Source organism: Sus scrofa, chromosome 4 (genome assembly GCF_054392235.1).
Source record: "Sus scrofa isolate SSC_HxYL_T2T_F1_AM1 chromosome 4, Sscrofa_HxYL_maternal_Yorkshire_Landrace_v2.0, whole genome shotgun sequence".
Taxonomy (NCBI): domain Eukaryota; kingdom Metazoa; phylum Chordata; class Mammalia; order Artiodactyla; family Suidae; genus Sus; species Sus scrofa.
The window spans coordinates 18,631,579-18,651,378 of NC_139386.1; the positions used below are offsets into that span (position 1 = coordinate 18,631,579).

Below are 19,800 nucleotides of genomic sequence, written 5' to 3' on the forward strand. Positions count from 1 at the left end.
TCCTCTTTGACTGTTTCTTGGCAACAGATTAAGTTAATCCTCTGGCTTATTTTCAAAATAATACAGCTGCTGTTTTAATACTTTTTAAATCTCTACCAACCTGTAATTTCTCAGCATGGCTGATATGTAACAACGTGAAATGCTGACTTTTGTTAGAAAGGGCAAGTTTATTTTCAACGCAAAGATTAACAGGGTATAAAGGCATTCTAAAACTGGCTCACCAAACACAGCTCGGAACATTTTGAAATTTCCCTTTGAAACCCACTTCCACCTTATTGACTGACTGACAAATTTTCCTTCAAACACTTCAGCATTCTTATGCATCTGCTTTGTAGCTAAATCTAATTCAAGAAATCAATGAGATGTTTGCTCAGGGAATGCCTCTGAACTTAAAGAAATTCCATGTTAAGTACAATACGTGAACATATCAAGAAAATCACCAATGAGTCGTCTGACCTTGGAAAAGGAAACATAAAGGGGTTCACAGACAGGATTAAAACCTTTTTCTGTTATCTTTCCTCTTTACTTGCAACATTCTAAGAAGTTCCTTTAAGTCAGAACTTTGGATCCATAAGCTTTTAGTTCAACACTCAGAGTATATCATTACCTTGGCCTCTGACTGCCTGACGGAGGTTTTAAGGACTTTCTCTTTCCCTTGTGACACACACTTGATTTCTAAGAGTGCAGACTGGAGAGCCGGACTCCCTGGATTTAAATCTGGCTCTTCACCAATCAGCTGTATGAACTTGGCCAAACTACTTCACTTTATCTATGCTATTACTGCCTCATCTGCAAAATGAGATTCACAGCAGTTATCTCAAAGAGCGCTTGTGGGGATTCCCTGAATGGGCAGACGTGAGCACAGAACACGCAAGCAAGGCAGTCAGTGAGTGTAGGCTGCTGCCATTATCATCACCACTGTCACAGCAGCCTGATGTTCTCCCACAGCCAAGCTGACGCTATGCTGATGGTACGTGCCATAGCCAGGATTCCAACGCAGGTTGGTGACCTCGGAGTCAGACCTGCACCAATTGAGTATACATACAATCTCTCAGGTACAGTGTAAGGATCTTCTTATTCAGGGGTCAAACCATGGTGGAACGTTAGAATCATCTGCAGGGTTTCCATGAAATGCTGATGCCTGGTCTATGTGCCCAGAGTTTCTGATTTTGCTATCTGGTGTTCAACTCCGTCTGAGACATTTTTTAAAAGGCTACCGAGGTGATTCTAAAGTATAGCTAGGACTGGAAGAAATCTGTGATACAACCCAATAATTTAATTTAACAGGGGAGAAAACAGCTCCTATTTCAGAATGTTAACTACATAAAAGTGACTAGACCCGAAGTCTCTCAATTCTCTGACATTTTTCTCAAGTTTGTTGTTCAATAAAATACACTTCACTAAAAATCAGCAGCAACCCTAAGGATTACAGATGAGTCCTATTTCTGCCCTGGGTAGCTGACAGAATCTAAAATACAATTAAGAAACCATAAATGTTAAGGGAAGGTTCTAAGGAAGAGGAAATGTAACCTCTGATTAGGCTGCAGAAATTTTTTGAGAGGAAAAAAATGCAGTTGGACTCCAAATGCATATTTTTTTTTTTACTCTAGGATTTTGATTCTAAGATGCAGATTTTTTTCTTCCAGTTTTAACATCTCTTGATCACAGCTGCTCATGATGACGTGTCTCCAACTGAATTATGTGCACCGGGCATGTTGACTTTAATTGCTATTTAAAATGTCTTCAAAATGATTTTACTACGATTTGGCATTGAAACAAAAAGTATCTTTGTGAATAAGTAAGGAACAGAAACTGAGTAGTAGGGTGCATATTTGAAAATAGTGAAGTAAAAATTCACTGCTAAATGAATGAGTACACGTCCATATTTTCCTGCAAAACAATGACCAAATGCTTTGTGTCCGAAGAAGGAAAAACACTTGTAAGAAGATTGCTATTCTGCTATTTAGATCTGCTGTTGCTGTTATATAAGGACAAAATAGGCAAAATACTGCTTGGCAAACACCAAGTAATGCCGATGAAGGCTGGGAAACTGCTAAATCTCTTGGAATGGATGAAAGAAATTGCAGAGCAACAAGAGGCTGTGTGGCCAACTGATTGTCACAGTTTGACAGCAGAGTTCGATTTGTTGTTAAAGAAAACAGTGCATCTTACAATCAAGGGTATCTTACACTCCGGGGGTAAGTGGAGAACAAACAAGCCAACAGTCGACACATGTCATTTTGCCGTAAGAAAACACTGATTTGCACTTGAGCAGTTTATGTGTTTTTTCCAAATATTCCTTATGTCTGAGCAGAGGAATAGCTCAAGGACTCAAAGCCTTACTTACAGCAACCTAAGAAGAGAGAACTTTTTTCGCAGTTTCGTACTGACTTTAAAGTTACACATGAACTAAAAATTTGGATGTTTTTGTTTAACATGAATAGGCCCCCACACTACATATCCAAATCTTAAAAAAAAAACAAAAAGTATGTTTCTGGAATCACTGCTCACCTCTTGTAACTTTGTTAGTTTGATCTCAATGGCCCCAGCCGAAGGAGCATGAATTTACAGAAAAGAAAACAGAGTCACAGCTAAATTTGTTTATTTGCTTATGGGGGCAGGCAGTTTCACTTTTTGAAGTCCTCAAGTTCTTATGGCAACTGTTTTTTTCACATTCAGACAGACAGAAGTTTAATGTCATTGCATGTGTACATATATTGTTCCTTGTTACTCTTGAGTAGCACTGCTTTATATACATATATCAGTTAATTTATCAATTCTATGAATGCATACCTAAGGCCAGTTTGGGGTTATTATGAATAAAATTGCTCTGTAGGGTCTTTAACAAGTCTTTTTGTGGTGTTACATTTTCATTTTTCTTAGGAAAGTGCCTAGTTTTGGAATTGCTAAGTCATAGGGTCTGAGTATGTTTAGTTTTAAAAGAAACCGACAGATCTTTTCTGAAGTAGATATATCATTTTATACTTCCACCGACAACAACGTTGAAGAGTTCTGATTATTCCATGTACTTGTCAACATGTATCAGTCTTTCATTTTAGACATTCTGGTGGCTGTATAGAATTTTATTTCATGGATGTACTATAATTTATTTAACCAAGCCGCTACAGTTAGCCATTATTTCCCATGCTTATTTTAAATAAAACTATGAAAAATACCCTTGCATAATAACTTTCAGTATACATACTAATTTTATCATTAAGTATAATCAATTTGATGTCAGAAACACTTGCATGGCTTTTGGTAAATTGCTGAGCAGCCCCTAGACAGACTGTAATTTATACTCCAAGCTGGCTTACTCACGTCCCTTTACCACCAACACAACTTTATGTGTGCAAAGGATCCTCACTGTTGTTTCAATTTGCATTCTTAATGTGAATTTTAAAAACTGGTGAAGTAAACAACTTTGCTTGTGAATTGGCCATATGTATTTCCTTTTTGATAAACAAATGGTTTGCCAACTCTTCCATAGGGGTATTGTCTTATTTTCTTATTACTTGTAAGCCATTCTTTAGTTATAAAAAAATTGCCTTCCTATTTATGTTAAAAAAAATATTTTCCTCAACTTAATCTGTACTTTTAATCTTGTTTCTATTGATGACTGACATTGCTGTCTTAAAATGAGGAGAAATCCATCACTCTTTTCTTTTTTGGCTCCTTCCTCTGCTAGAACAGATCTTCCCCTATATTTTATGCTAGTTCTTTCCTTTCACAGCTTTTCACTTTTAATTCTTAATACAGCTGGGATTTATTTTGATATTTGGTGTGAAGTAGGAATCATTTCAGATTTATTTTTACTTGAACATTTAATCAACGTTCTTACTACTATCTACAGAACATTTTTCTTTTGCCCTCTGATTTAAAGTTCTTCTATTAGATCAAATTCTCATGTATTCTTGCTTTTCCCTTGGAATTTCTATTTATGTCCTGTCCCACACTGTAATTATAATAGCCTTATAACAAAATCCCCTGGATATATAAAATTTATCTCATTCTTTAAACAAAAGAGAGGAGACTTCTTTCCAGATAAATTATAGAATTATTTCAGCAAAAGGATTTCAGGAGAATTAACATCAATAACACAGAATCTTCTTACAGAGAAACAAAGTGTGTTTCCCCTAAGTAATCAATGTTGCTTTTCGGTCACCTAATACATGTTACTTGCAAATTTTCCCATTCTACGTTTCTTACAAGAATACTTCTAGTATTTACGATTTTATGTGCTATTTTGAATGGAATCATTTTCATCCTGTTAAAAATGGGAAATGACTAGTTTAGAGGAAAACTAGTGCCTTTTTGTGTATATTTTATCACTGGCCACCTTACAAATTCTACTACTTCTAATGGTCTTTCTGGTCTCTACTCTGCAAAACAAGAAGTAAATACAAAACATTTCTTTTGATATCCTTTTAAATACATGTAACTCTTTTAAACTCTTTGGTTTTTCTTATTTTAATGATTGGCTGGAATATAGAGAAAAATAATTAAAAAAGAAAAAAGTAGTGATAGCAGGTATCTTTTTCTTGCCCCTGAGTTTAGCAGGGAATTTAATTTTGATGCCCCAAAATAAAGTAACCAAAAATGTTTGCCTCTCGTATCAAATTTTATATAACTTTACATATTCTTTAAACAAAGTACATTTTATTTAAAAGGAAACTAAACATTCCTACAATGACCTGTTGTGTAATTTTCCGTACCTTCTCAGGTGCTACTGCCACCTATCCAAAGTGCCTAGGCTACAAACCTTAAAGCAATTCTTATCTCCTTTTTCTCATCTTTAGCATCTACTTGATCTGTTATGTTCTTTAGATAGCTCTTAAGTTTGTATTCTCCTTCCTGTTTTCACTGTCTTGATAGTATTTTAGTCCTTTTACATCTCTAGCTTAAAATATTTCAACTCAACTTACCAAAAGATGAGATTTCTTTCAATTGCACAAACCCAAGCATATAATTTCATGCTTTAAAAATAATGTTTTTTCACTGCCTCAAAAAAGAAAGATCAGTCCTCCTCCCATGTCAACACTGATCTTCATGACTCTGGTCTCAGTGTAGGACAACATGCTGTGACTCTTATTCCGAAACAAAATGCTATTTCCTCTTCCGAGCATCCATACCTCTGTACTTCCTTCCTCCCACACATACCACCTTTTTGGGCAGGTCAACTCTTCATTCCCTCAAACGCAGTTCAGATGTCCTCTTTGAAATTCTCTCAAATAGTTCCTGGTATACATTTGTCCCATGCACTAGGCAGAGTTAGATACTAGTGTTTTAATACTATTTATACTCCACTAAAATCATGTGTTTCTTTCTTTCTCCCCTACTAGGCTATATGCTGCTTCTTCTTTTTTTTTTTGGTCTTTTTTTTTGCGTTTTCTAGGGCTGCTCCCGTGGCATATGGAGGTTCCCAGGCCAGGGGTCTAATCAGAGCTGTAGCCGCCAGCCTATGCCAGAGCCACAGCGACTTGGGATCTGAGCCGAGTCTGAGACCTACACCACGGCACACAGCAATGCCGGATCCTTAACCCACTGAGCAAGGCCAGAGATCGAACCTGCAACCTCATGGTTCCTAGTCAGATTTGTTAACCACTGCACCACGACGGGAACTCCAAGGCTATATGCTTCTTAAGGGCAGAAATAGTTATCTTAAAGTCTTTTGTATCTTTAGCCCTGACTGAATGACTGTCAGTAAAGTATCTTTAAAGTTTGTGAGAAGATTAAGTTTACCAGACAACCAAAATAGTATGTTTCAGTTGTTCGCTGATAAATTAAAAGCCGCTTCTGAGAATTTAAGGTAAAATCATGTCCTTTTCTATTTTCATTTATGGAAAATCAATAAAAAATAATGTTTTGCTTTAAGAACGTGAAATGGTTTGCAAAAAGAATTGCTAAGGTCTTGCAAATTTAACATAAAACACATTACCTCCATCATTCTACTTCGTGTCCTTGTGAAAACAGTAGATGTGCATTATCTCGGAAACTGCTAATTCTTCTAAGCAAGAGAATCCTTTGAAATTTTATTCAAACTGGTCAATTAAAATTCCATAAAAATGTACACATAATTAACATGTTGCAAATGAGAACACATTTCATCTAAGAGTTTCTGAGTGATTACAAATGACTCAGGAATATTAATGTGACCAGTAGTGTAAATATACATTTCCAATGTAGGGACCAAAATAATTTTAACTAAAATATCTTGTAACTAATAATAGGATGTTTAAAAGTAAAACTGATTAATCAGCAAATAACTTTTTTTTCCCAATAGAAGACAAATTATTTGCATATGTACTGCTTTGTTTGCCGATGCTCTCTGACATATTTTTGACTATTTCAATTTATATTATTTTATTACAGTTACTCTTCACATTCACATAAGATAAGCTACATTATTAACAACACATAGAAGAGTAAAGTGAAAGTAAAAAACTTACTCAATTCCATGATAATGGCACACTGAGGCTTTTTCAAAAGGTAAACCACGAAGTTTCCGAGGACTAAGTTCTGGTGTCAGAGCAAAAGTCTTTTCCCTGAAATAAAAAGTTTTCATGCGTATTTAAAATTTATTTATGACAAAAAGAAAGTTGAAGAAACTGTCTAAGGAAGGAAATCTGACTTCCTCCTCTATCACTGGATCTTACTTGGGATAAAAACCCCAAAGGAAAAGAAGGAAATCAAAGTAAGGTTAAACCCATGGGTTTTGTCACATATTTTCTGTGTCTCAAGTCTGTGAAGTTATGATGTTACTTATTTCACAAAACTATTCTGAGCAATGGATAAATCAAGAATAGAAAACGATCTGTTGAATTATTTGTAGAATCAAGAAGCAGCATTATTCTCCAAGGAGTTTTTTCCCTGGTGTAGTGAAATGTTCATCCATTTAGCTAAACTCTTTTTGCAGGGTAATAATTAAAGTCGAACTCAAATCTTTAGTAACACAAGTAGTATATCTCTCCTACTATATCACATGGGGCATCCAGATTTTTCTTTGCCTGGGAACGTAGTCATCTCAACACCTACTTTAAGAGTCAGTGACCTTTTAAATATCAGAGGATAAAAACACTAACTGCTGACTTAGTTCTTCCGCTGAGGCAGGTTTCCAATCAGTAGATATGTTAGAACCAGTCATGTAGTGAACTTAAATAAAAGAAAATATTCATGCTCTACCTCTCCACACCCGGACCTGCAAGGGTACATCAAAATCTCAGGAAGAGGAAGGTCACTGCAATTAGATTCAGCTCTCTGAGTTATTCTAGTAAGTGCCCTCCTTCTCTGTCTAAGTTGGAAGGCACTGTTCTAAGAACTGAATCATGTTCCCAAAGCTCAAAACAGGATAAATGGGAATGCGTGAATCATGTAATGGTCTTTACACAGTTCATAGGCAGAATGAAATACCAGGGACTTGAATTCAGAAGACTTAGAAACGACAAGCAGATAGTAGAGTACCAAATATAAATTTGCTATCACATTTTTCCTCCTTGGCTTTAGTAATGAAAACTGCCCATTTGCCACAGAAAATTATTGAGAGTACTATGATAAGCATTTAAAATTCTCACATTAAAATTTAAGATATATGCAAATTAAAGAATCCTAGAAACCAGGATTTATATTCTAATGCATCCATTTAGTGTTCCACATAAAGAAATGCTAAAAAATTGCAATGATCCCAGTATTTTGATGACTATTAAAGTGAATAATATTTATAATATAGAAGTGCCGAGCATTTCACTTCTTTCTTTTATGATGTTGTCTTCCATTTTTTACTTTAATCCCTGTCAGCAACTTTATTTTTCTTCAATTTTACTCACACCTTGTTCTTTCTGAAGGAAAATTTTTAATAAATGCATTTTTTCAATGTTTAACATTTCTTTAGTATATACATAGGTATCATACCTGTACTTTGTTTAGTTAATATCACATTTTGATAGTTCCTTGCAAGGGTAGACATTTAATAAGAATTCACAGATTCTTGATTCATTGCTGTGAAAGCTCATCCTTCAACTTTAACATTAATAGATACATTTGATAATGACACAGTTCCTTACTAACATCAGGGAATTATATCAAACTTTCCTAAATAAGTCACTGGTAAACTGCAGAAAGAATTAATTGTTATCTCCCCTACTACACTGCAGCTAGAAAGACATGCTGGTCAAAAAGAGTACAACTTGCAGTTCCCTGGTGGCTCAGCTGGGTCCTTAACCCACTGAGTGAGGCCAGAGATCAAACCCACAACCTCCAGGATACTAGTTGGGTTGGTAACCCACTGAGACAACGGGAACTCCCACATAATTCAGTTTTGGCAAACCCATATGACTCTGCCAATTCATGCTTAATGATCTGAAGGGGCAGTAATCCAATAACCAAATAGATGAAAATGTGTTTATAGTTTTTTCCTTTCTTGATTCCCGCAAATTATCAATTTCTCAAAGCTATGAGGAAAGGAAAATTACTCTAAAATCACAGAAATTTTATGTCATTAAGCTCATTAAGTCATCAAGACTCAGGTATTCAAAGCTGCTCTCCATCTCTCTCTAGTGAACATGCACAGGAAGGAATAAGCACTGACATTTTTGAGAGATAACTACCTTCAAATAAATCCTTTCCAAAATTTACCCTTAAATTCAATATTTGTCAAAACGAGCTTTGTAAAAGTAATCCAAATGTTCTATAATTTTTAAGCTACTTTAGAAAGTTCTCAAAACAATGGACCAACAATTAAAAAGAAACTGAGGTAGTGAATAAATTATTCAAATCCTACGAGTTTTTTTGTTTTTTGTTCTGTAGCATACAGAAATTTCCAGGCGAGGGTTGAATCAGAGCTGCAGCTGCCAGCCTACGCCACAGCCACAGCAATTTGGGTTTCCAGCCGCATCTGTGACCCACGCCACAGCTCAGGCAATGCTGGATCCTTTAACCCACTGAGAGAGGTCGGGTATTGAACTTGCATCCTCATGGATACTAGTCGGATTCAGGATTCATAACCTGCTGAGCCACAGTGGGAATTCCCTCAAATCTCACAAGTATTTGATATCACAATTTTACCTATAATTAAGTCAACTTCATAACATTCAGAATGTATTAACTAATAACTAGTAGAGGTTGTCTTAGAGGTTAAATTGGTTGTAAACTCTTCACATAGACATTGAATTCTTACTTGGTAATGTTATAGTTTTGAAAGCATTTTTTTTTTCAGCCATACCTGAAGCACGCAAAAATTCCCAGGCCAGGGATCGAACCCGTGCCACAGCTAACCATATTGTAACCAGAGCCACAGCAGTGACAATGTCGGACCCTTAACCCACTGAGCCACTAGAGAACTCCATGAAAGCATTAATTACACTTTCCCATTCTCTTTGGTTGGAAGGCTGTCCTTTTTGCTACTATTAAGCATAACCAACAGTATCGTGGTAAGTAGTGGCAAAATAAAAACTAGAGAGTAATACAGAAAAGATAATTTTTAAAAATATTTGCAAGTCAAATAACAATTTTTCTTTAAAAATACTGTCCTCTGTATACAAAGTAGAAGCTGACTTCTATAGCTGAGGTTGCTTTTATTATTCCGATTTCCCTGATATTCAATACTACCAAACAGTAGGACATTTGGCTAGGTAAAATATGAGGATTAGGCCAACTAATCAAACTTGCGGATTTTGCCTACAGGACACAGAGCATCAATTTACTGGAGAATCAAGATGCAAAGTGTTTTAAAAGTGATCCGTTAAGACACTAATTGGAAATTGTAAGTTTATAACTTACCCCTTTTGAATCTGTAAAGGTTGAAGATCTCCAATTGGTAATCCATCTGAGGTAAAGAATTTCAGCAATTCTTTAGCATCCAGTAATGTGACTGAATCTCGTGGACCCTCTTTGTGGCCCAGCAATTGTTCAGATGAACGAGATAATGAACCAGCTCTGAAGAAAAAAAGTTGACATAGTTTTATTAAAAGTGGATTAGGGAGTTTCCACTGTGGCCCAGCAGTACTGAACATGACCAGTATCGATGGGGATGCAGGTGCAATCCCTGGCCCCATTCAGTGGGTTAAGGATCTGGTATTGCCCTGAGCTGTGGTGCAGGTTGTAGATGTGGCTTGGATCTGTCATTGCTGTGGCTGTGATGTAGGCTGGCAGCTGCAGCTCCAATTCAACCCCTAGCCTGTGAACTTCCATATGCTGTGGGTATAGTTCTTAAAAAAAAAAGTGGATTAGAATTCACCATGCGGGAGTTCCCGTCGTGGCGCAGTGGTTAACGAATCTGACTAGGAACCATGGGGTTGTGGGTTTGGTCCCTGCCCTTGCTCAGTGGGTTAACGAATCCGACTAGGAACCATGAGGTTGCGGGTTCGGTCCCTGCCCTTGCTCAGTGGGTTAACGATCCAGCGTTGCCATGAGCTGTGGTGTAGGTTGCAGATGCGGCTCGGGTCCCAAGTTGCTGTGGCTCTGGCGTAGGCTGGCAGCTACAGCTCCAATTCGACCCCTAGCCTGGGAACCTCCATGTGCCGTAGGAGCGGCCCAAAAAATAGCAAAAAGACAAAAAAAAAAAAAAAAAAAAGAATTCACCATGGTCAGGAAAAGATGCTATGAGCAGAAAAATATATACATCAAAATTGAAGATCTACACATTTAGGGAAAAAAAAATAAGTAAAATCCTTGCAAATTATTTCACATCAAAGCATATTTTAAAAAATCTGTAGGTCATAGTAAAGCTTGCAGTTACCACGTTAACAATACCACTACTTAACCAAAATAAACATAATTATATTCTTTATAAATGATGGCGTGACTAATTATTTAGTAGTGCAAGGTTATCGACTATAAAATTTAAATCTAAACACACTTGTATGTTCTAAAATCTCACAATATTGTAAATTTTGAGGGCAAAGACTAGATGTTCCAATTTCTATGAACTTGAAAGATTACTCAAAGCACAACCATGAAACTTCTCCAAGGCCTCTTCCAGCCCTGACTATGACATTATGAATAAGCACTGAATCATTATTATACCTAAAACATATGCAGAACTTTATACTTTTTTTTTTTTTTTGTCTTTTTGCTATTTCTTGGGCCGCTTCCGCAGAATATGGAGGTTCCCAGGCTGGGAGTCGAATCAGAGCTGTAGCCACCAGCCTACACCAGCGCCTACACCAGAGCCACAGCAATGCAGGATCTGAGCCGCGTCTGCAACCTACACCACAGGTCACGGCAACGCCGGATCCTTAACACACTGAGCAAGGCCAGGGACCGAACCCGTAACCTCACGGTTCCTAGTCGGATTCGTTAACCACTGCGCCACAACGGGAACTCCCAGAACTTTATACTTTTCAAACTACTTTACATACAATATATTCTTAATCCTCCCAAATTTCCTTTTAAAAGACAGAATAGGTCTTATCTCAAAATGAAGTTAACCAGGCACTAAAGAACTACACATAAGAGAAAAACACCAGAGGAGCAAATAAAACAAACACCAGAGGAGCAAAGAGATCCAAGGAATAATGAGATCATTCAAGGAATAGATAGAAAGTTCCAATTAACACGCAGTATTTATAGTTTATAGTAATTTCAGTATCTTCTCAATTCTCATTATTAATAAAAGAACAAGTTCCTATGACAAAATAGGGTAGATAACATAAAAGAATTATTAGTAATTTAAAAAAAGATTACCAAGGTGTTCCCTGGTGGCTCAGTAGGTTAAAGATCCAACGTTGTTACTGCTGTGGCTCTGGGTATAGCTGTGGCACTGGTTTGATCCCTGGCCCAGAAACTTCCACATGTCACAGGTGCAACCCCCCAAAAAATATGGCTACCCCAAAATTTAATAATGAAAGCAAAGGTCAAGGAAATATCCCAGAACATAATGCAGAAAAGATGAAGAAATGGATTATTGAGAGAAGAATCACATTGGAATGAAAATTCAATCTAGGACATATAATATTATTTAAAACAGTTATTACAGGAAAGAAAGAAAGAAAACAGGGCAATTATATCATCAAAGAAATAGAAGAATATTTCCCAGGGCCTAATAAAAGACGAAAGTCTTAAGACCAAAACATTTCATACCATGATGGCCTTATTAATTTCTGAACACTAAGGAAAAAAGAAAATTCTAAAAGTTCTAGAGACAGAGTAAAACACCTATTAAGGAACAAAAATCCATGTTGCATCAGACTTCTAATTAAGATATAAGATCCAAGAAAATACAGATCTAATCTAGAAATGTAATCAAAAGAAATACCAGGATAACCATTGCACAGGTGGAAAGGGTCAGTCCAATTTAGAGCAGGGAGTCAGAGAGGTGTGAGAAAAATGACTTCAAGAAAAAAAAAATAACTGTCTATTGCAAATAACATAAGTTACAAATGCAGAAGAAGAATAAAAGGTAAAGAGTAACATGGATGTTAATTTCCTCATCTTTCACAATGGGAAGTTAAAATATACAATCTGAAATTGATGGACAAGAAATTCAAGTTCTTTTATGGGTAACACGTCCATTTCTCAATTTTCTTCCTGGATAGTCATTTTCTCCCGACCTGTAAGCGTTACAGACCCTCAGGGAATGATCTTAAGCTCCTCCCTTCTTCTATCTGGCCTTACCAAGTGATCTCATCTCCTAGGATGTACTAAAAACAAACAAACAACCTTTTTAATGATAACTCCAAATTGACTTCCAGATTTCCTCCAATCTATAATATGACCACTTGCATAATCTACAGATAGGAGTTCTTGTGGCACAGCAGAAATGAATCTGACTAGGAACTATGAGGTTGCAGGTCTGATCCTTGGCCTTGCTCAGTGGGTTAAGGATCCAGTGTTGCCATGAGCTGTGATGTAGGTGGCAGACTCAGCTCAGATCTGGTATTGCTGTGGCTGTGGCAGAGGCCAGCAGCTATAGCTGATTAGACCCCTAGCCCAGGAACTTCCATATGCCATGGGTGTGGCCCTAAAAAGACAAAAGAAAAAAAAAATCATAATCTACAGATAAAACTTCACATCCCTAAAACAGAACTCTTGATTTTTCCCCCAATTTTGTCCTTACTCCAACTTCTTACCAATCTTCCCCCAACCAGAAGTGAGAACACCACTCACCTGCTGTTCAAGCCAGAAATCTAAATTATGTCAGATGTCTCTCTTTCCCTCTCCTTCACATCCGATCCGTCGCAGAAAGGATTTTTGTTTTTTTTTTTCCCCATCTTGACACCAAAATGCATCCCAAACTTGTTCTCCACTATTATTCTAGTTAGAAATCAACGTTATTGCCCAGCCTACAGAAATGATCACCTAACTGATCTGTCTGTTCCTAATAACTTCTCCCGAGAATCAAATTTGCCACAAAATAACAAAAGTTATTTTTCAAAATCAGATGGCACCACTCTTTAGTATAAAATCCTTCCCAAGCTTACCGATGTACTTACCACGCAACCCAAAGTCTGTAGGAGGACCTACAAGGTCCTGAGTGACTGAATGTGCTTCACTCATTTATTCCTTAGGTCTCAGCCCCAATGTAACCTCTTCAGGGAGCCCTCCCTGACCATCCACCTCATCCAAGTCAGCTCCCCAATAAATCAAGCTACCCTTCCTCAGACCCTTGGTTTGCTTCATTCATTATACATAGAGTAATTTGCAAGTATGATATTTACTTGTCTGGTTATTTGTTTTCTGTCTCCCACTTAAAATGTATTTTCTAAGAGGCGAGCCTGACACATAGTCAGTACTCAATAAATAAGTGGTGATGTCTATGAAAAAAAAAAGTTACAGCAAGTCATAAATGTTATCAGCAGAGGAAACTAAAAATAAGAATGTGATTTGTAGGAGTTCCCGTCGTGGTGCAGTGGTTAACGAATCCGACTAGGAACCATGAGGTTGCGGGTTCGGTCCCTGCCCTTGCTCAGTGGGTTAACGATCCGGCGTTGCCATGAGCTGTGGTGTAGGTTGCAGACGCGGCTCAGATTCCACGTTGCTGTGGCTCTGGTGTAGGCCGGTGGCTACAGCTCCGATTCGACCCCTAGCCTGGGAACCTCCATGTGCCGTAGGAGCGGCCCAAGAAATAGCAGAGACAAAAAAGAAAAAAAAAAAGAATGTGATTTGTAGTATTTGGGAGGAGGGCAATGCAAGAGAGCCAAATTCCTTCTCTTTATTCCATTATTCCACCTCTCAACAAGGTACTGAGCACCGACTAGATACTGATCTAAAAAACAAAACAAAACAAAAATAAACTCTGCCTGTTAGAGATAGTTAATAGGAACTATACAAACATAAAAATGTAAGAGGGACAGTTTCAAGTGGCTCGCAGAAGAGTACTTTTACTTCATTTTGTATGTTCCTGTATTGTTTAAATTTCCCTTTCATATTCATATACTTGTGTGTATCTATGAAAGATAGTCTGGAGAGCCATCCATTCAAATGTTAACTGTGATTATGTATACCCAGAAAGTACAAGGAGAAGTTAGGGGGAAAAGAGCATTTCCTGACATGCTCCTCTAGAGTGCTCTATCATGCATCCGTCTATCCATCTATCTGTCTGTCTATCATGCATCTATCTATCATGTACCTATACAGCTACCTACCTATGTACCTACAGTAAGCATATGTTCCTTTTATAATAAAACCATAAATTTCTAATATATCATAAACACAATGTAATAATTAAGAAAAGAGTTCATTAAAAAACACTGAGCTATTTAAATATTACCTCATTTTTTGTTTAGCTTTTTCAAAAGTTTCTAAATTTTGAAGAACATGCCTTTCTGGCCACTCCAGAGGATTAGTTTCCACTAGACTTGAAGAAATAAGTTCCACTGGACTGGTATCTGAAGAGAAAGAAATATGAATGTAAGGAACTGAAAGGTATACTGAAAATTTCACTATATAAAAATATATACACATAGATAAATACCTACATCTGTGTGTGCGTGTGCATGTGTAGTACAAAGGCAAGTTGGATTAATTGTACAATACTTACCTCAGGCATTTTTTTTCCTTAGGGCCCCACCTGCGGCATATGGAAGTTCCCAGGTTAGGGGTCAAATTGGACTGCAGTTGCCGGCCTACATCACAGCCACAGTAATGCCAGATCCAAGCCATGTCTGCAACCTACATGACAGCTTGCAGCAATGCTGGATCCTTAACCCACTGAATGAGGCCAGGGACTCAACGCACATCCTCATGGATACTAGGCATGTTTGTTTCTGCTGAACCACAAAGGGAATGCCACTCACGCATTTACGATGGACAGCTCTGATAGCCTGAACTGTGTAAAATGCCACAGAAAAGTTTTTGGAAATGGAAAAAAAAACTCAGTATTAAGCTTTATTTATCTTACTAGCTCCTCATAATAAATGTTATGAGCTAGAATTCCGAAGATGAATTAGCACTGTGAGGATTCATGTAGAAAGAAAGCATAGCTGTTATGTTTTGTGAAATTAGTTCTAAATGAAAAAGAAACAACTCTGGGGAGAATATATTGGGTGGACTATGTGATCTCCATACCACAAAGAGCAATTAGCACCAGTATCCAGAGAAATTCATACCTTTAAAAGAGATTACATCATTCTCAAAAGGACAATAATATCATAAATAATGTAAGATGTTCGCAGGTAAAGGTTATTTAGAAATAACGATCACTTATTTATTACTGTAAGTTGCTTTAACATAAACATTTCAAGTAAATCACTAACATTCAATGTAATTTTACAACTAATAAAATATTATATGTTAGGGTGGGCTTATCTTTCCAGCCAATATGCTGCAATGAACTAACACTGAGATTGTTGACAACGCTGCAATTCTCATCAAAAACTTAAAGGGATACTTTCCATTCTCATTATAAACTATGAGTACACCTCAATTGTTTCATTACTGGCAACACTACTAACTGTACTACTTTCTGGATTCTAAAACTATCTGGTGTTTTAAATTGTTTTGCACTATTACATGCTATTCTAATAAACTGATCGAAAATTACTGGACATTAGCTGTTTGACTAACCATCAACCCTGACAAAAATACTCATTATTATACTTTAGAGTGCCTACAAAGTGATAATGATTTGGCAAAGAAATTTTTGAGCAAAAAAGGCAAAATTAATCATAAATGAAAACTGAAGCCAACTGCATGTTATTTTCCCTTTACTTATTAAACTATTTAGCCCTGAATGGTTTAAAATATTTTTAATGTCTATATTGGATTGCCCAAACCAAACATCACCCAAAAATAGCACTTCCCATTTCTTAATAGGGTAGTGAAATACTATTTATAGAATAATGAGCTTTATAATGAAATAATCTGCTTTCTAATGTTGGCACAGCTTTTCAAAAAAGTATACAGAAAAAAATCATTAGCAGTTCATAACAGCAGAAGGCTGTGTTTGCAAAAGAATACAAGCTACATTAAATAAAAGTAAACATTAATTGGGAGTTCCTGTTGTGGCTCAGCAGGTTAGGAACCCAACTAGTATCCATGAAGATGCAGGTTTGATTGCTGGCCTCACGCAGTGGGTTAAGGATCCAGCATTGCTGTGAGCTGTGGCATACATTGCAGACATGACTCTCATCTGGAGTTGTTGTGGCTGTGGCATGAGCTGGCAGATGCAGCCCTGGTTCGACCCCTAGCCTGGGAACCTCCATATGCTACAGGTGTGGCCATAAAAAGAAGCAAAAAACAAAAACAAAAACAAAAAAAACCATTACTTATTTGTAAATATTACAATATAATTATTAACTTTGACTATATGATCTATATAAGCATAAATGACATGGTCTAATTATTAAAGAATGGATAGGCAAATATTCATGTGTGCCATGTTTTTGGGGGAATAACTTAAAATAATTCCTATGGTAAAAGAAAACAGTATTTATGTGGCAAGCAGGACACTGGGCCATGCTAACAACCAAAAAGCACAAAAAAGGAGTTCCCGTCGTGGCGCAGTGGTTAACGAATCCGACTAGGAACCATGAGGTTGCGGGTTCGGTCCCTGCCCTTGCTCAGTGGGTTAACGATCCGGCGTTGCCATGAGCTGTGGTGTAGGTTGCAGACGCGGCTCGGATCCCATGTTGCTGTGGTTCTGGTGTAGGCCGGTGGCTACAGCTCCGATTCAGCCCCTAGCCTGGGAACCTCCATATGCCGCGGGAGCGGCCCAAGAAATAGCAACAACAACAACAACAACAATAACAACAACAACAACAAAAGACAAAAAAAAAAAAAAAAAAAAAAAGGCACAAAAAGGGTCTCTGAGAAACCAAGCACATTGCTTCATTTTAAAAGTGTTTTGCCATTCCCGTCATGGCGCAGGGGAAATGAATCCAGCTAGGAACCAAGAGGTTGCAGGTTTGATCCCTGGCCTTGCTCAGTGGGTTAAGGATCCAGCGTTGCCATGAGCTGTGTGTAGGTCGCAGACGTGGCTGGGATCTGGTATTGCTGTGCTCTGGCATAGGCTGGTGGAGGCAGCTCTGATTTGACCCATGGTCTGGGAACCTCCATATGCTGCTGGTGCAGCTCTAAAAAAGGACAAAAGACCAAAAAAAAAAAAAAAAAAGTGTTTTACTTTACAGGAGAAACAAAGAAATGGAAGTCATACAATAGGAAAGTAAGAACTCAAAACTGCTTGACAAAATCACAAGTTAGGGCAAACAAAGAGGAATGTTAATTATTTCAGAAAACAGTGTGGTTAATTAATATAAGCCATTATTGCCTTACGTATCTAAATATGAATGAATCACAAAGAACAGTTATAATTGGTAGATTTTGTTTAATAAGGCAAGAATTATAAATATATACTAGAAGATTCTTAATAACATTTTTGAAATAATAAAATTGTGATCATGTAGAATTACCTAAAAAAGTCATTAATGTTTTTTATGTGCTCCAACAGTCCGGGATAAAGGATACTGTATTTTGATTTCAGATATCACATTTGGCATTGTGAAGGTCTCTAGAAAGTTATGGCAATGAATAAATAAAATGGTATAATGACCATATTATACTTGCTAGAGTTTTCACACACACACACACACACACACACAATAAGCAGATCAACAACCCTAACAGTTGCCAATAACGCCTAATGTGCTTGGTTGCAAATAATGGGCCAGAATATGAAATATGACTACCTTGCTGCTTCTTTTGCCATGTAATTTGCATTACAGGCATACAGCTTACCCTCCATATCTGTGGTTCTGCATCCACAGGTTCAAGTAACCATGGATCAAAAATATTTGTGGAAAAAAAATTGCTAAAGTTCCAAAACACAAAACTTGAATTTGGTATGTGCTCCAACTACTTATACAGCATTTACATTGTATTTATAAATATTTACATTGCATTAGGTATTGAAAATAATCTAGAGATGATTTAAAGTAGAAGAGCAAGGTACTGAGCCTTGATCCAGCCTTATTAGGATTGCTCAGAGCCCACACTGTAACGTAGAAGCCATGCTCTCTCACTTACTGAACATATTCCCCCATTTAAAGTAACCTTATACTGTCTCCAACTTCTTTCAGATTACTATGCACTGTTTAACTTCAGGACTGATATCACCAATGGTGATAATGATAACACAAATGACAAGTACCTTTTTTTGTCATATATTATGCTCTAAGTATTTCATATGTATCAGCTCAGTTAATCCTCAGAATAACCCTAAAAACCGGGTAATAGTATTATTTCTACTTTAAAGATGAGGAAACAGAGGCATAGAGAGGTTAAGTAATTTGCCAAAGACATTCAGCTAATACTGACAAGTGATAAGCTAACAAGTGACAAATAAGTGATAAGTGACAAAGTGACAAAGCTGAGATTTGAACCCTGGCAGTCTAGCTCCAAAGGTCTGGGACCTTGAACATGGCACTAGATGTTGTATTTATATTTTGTTTTCCAAATAGATATAAGCCTGTTGAAAGCCAATGACCCAAATTTTTACTTCTTTGTGTGTCTTCATTATGTCAAACAAAGAAAAGGCACCCAAAAAATACTACATAACTTGATTCTTTGGTCATTTTCTCATTAACATATGGAATTAAAATGATTCTAACAGAATAAAAGCAAAAAATTATCCTGTACATTTAAAATGCCAAGCAATCTTCAAATATTTGTTAGATCTTGAAAAGCTGCGTTCTATTCAAATTCATCACAAGATGTGAAACCAGGAAAATAGAAAGAAATGGAAGTTAATAAAGAAATGATTTCCTGATCCCTCAGTAAAAGTTTGGTGACTGTTCCTGTTACAATAAAAGGCAAATGTAGAGCATCTTATTGTATGTAGTTTTAACTACACTAAATTTACTGCGTAGGTTCTATTGATCTCAACTTATGAAAACACAGCTTAATAGAAATCTACCTATTTTAGCAGTTTAGTAACGGTAGTAAGAGGAATCCCCTTAAAATGCTTTTCCCTCTCCTCAAAAACAATTGTACTAAACATGCTTAAGGAAAGAAGTTATCACAAAAGTTCCAATGTTTAAATGATGACAAATACAGCTCATCATATATGCATACATACTTGTATATATATATATATTTATTAAAATTTGTAACTGTTATCAATGCCACCCACACATAAAACAAGAACCAATACTTGAAGTAACAAAAAACTTACCGTTTAAGATACTGGAGGTTTTAACTTTGTCTGTCTTTATTAGACTCGTTTTAGGAATAACAGCATCAAAATGATCTAAAAAGCATTCCCTTGCGAGTATTAACAGACTTTTGAGTTCATCAACAGAAACCACTTCAGGTTGCTTTGCCAATTTTCTCCTTTCTGTAAGACAAAGAGCCAATATGATTAACACTACA

The 19,800-nt window shown here is 36.8% G+C and overlaps 1 protein-coding gene across 9 annotated transcripts in view; it reads right to left on the bottom strand.

The window, feature by feature from the left end:
* Positions 1-19,800, bottom strand: part of MTBP (MDM2 binding protein) — a 103,837-nt gene that overhangs the window by 40,604 nt on the left and 43,433 nt on the right. For 8 of the 9 annotated variants that reach the window (XR_014843438.1, XR_014843439.1, XR_014843441.1 and 5 more), the window contains exons 14-17: positions 19,604-19,765; positions 14,705-14,822; positions 9,775-9,930; positions 6,450-6,545 (exon numbers count right to left, since the gene is read on the bottom strand). Coding sequence is in view for 3 of the 9 variants with exons in the window: in XM_021088982.2 (XP_020944641.2) it covers positions 6,450-6,545; positions 9,775-9,930; positions 14,705-14,822; positions 19,604-19,765 (532 nt within the window). In the remaining 6 variants the exon portion in view is untranslated. Of the gene's footprint in view, positions 1-6,449; positions 6,546-9,774; positions 10,336-12,765; positions 14,823-19,603; positions 19,766-19,800 lie in introns of all 9 variants that reach the window. The other variant, XR_014843442.1, reaches the window with a different exon arrangement.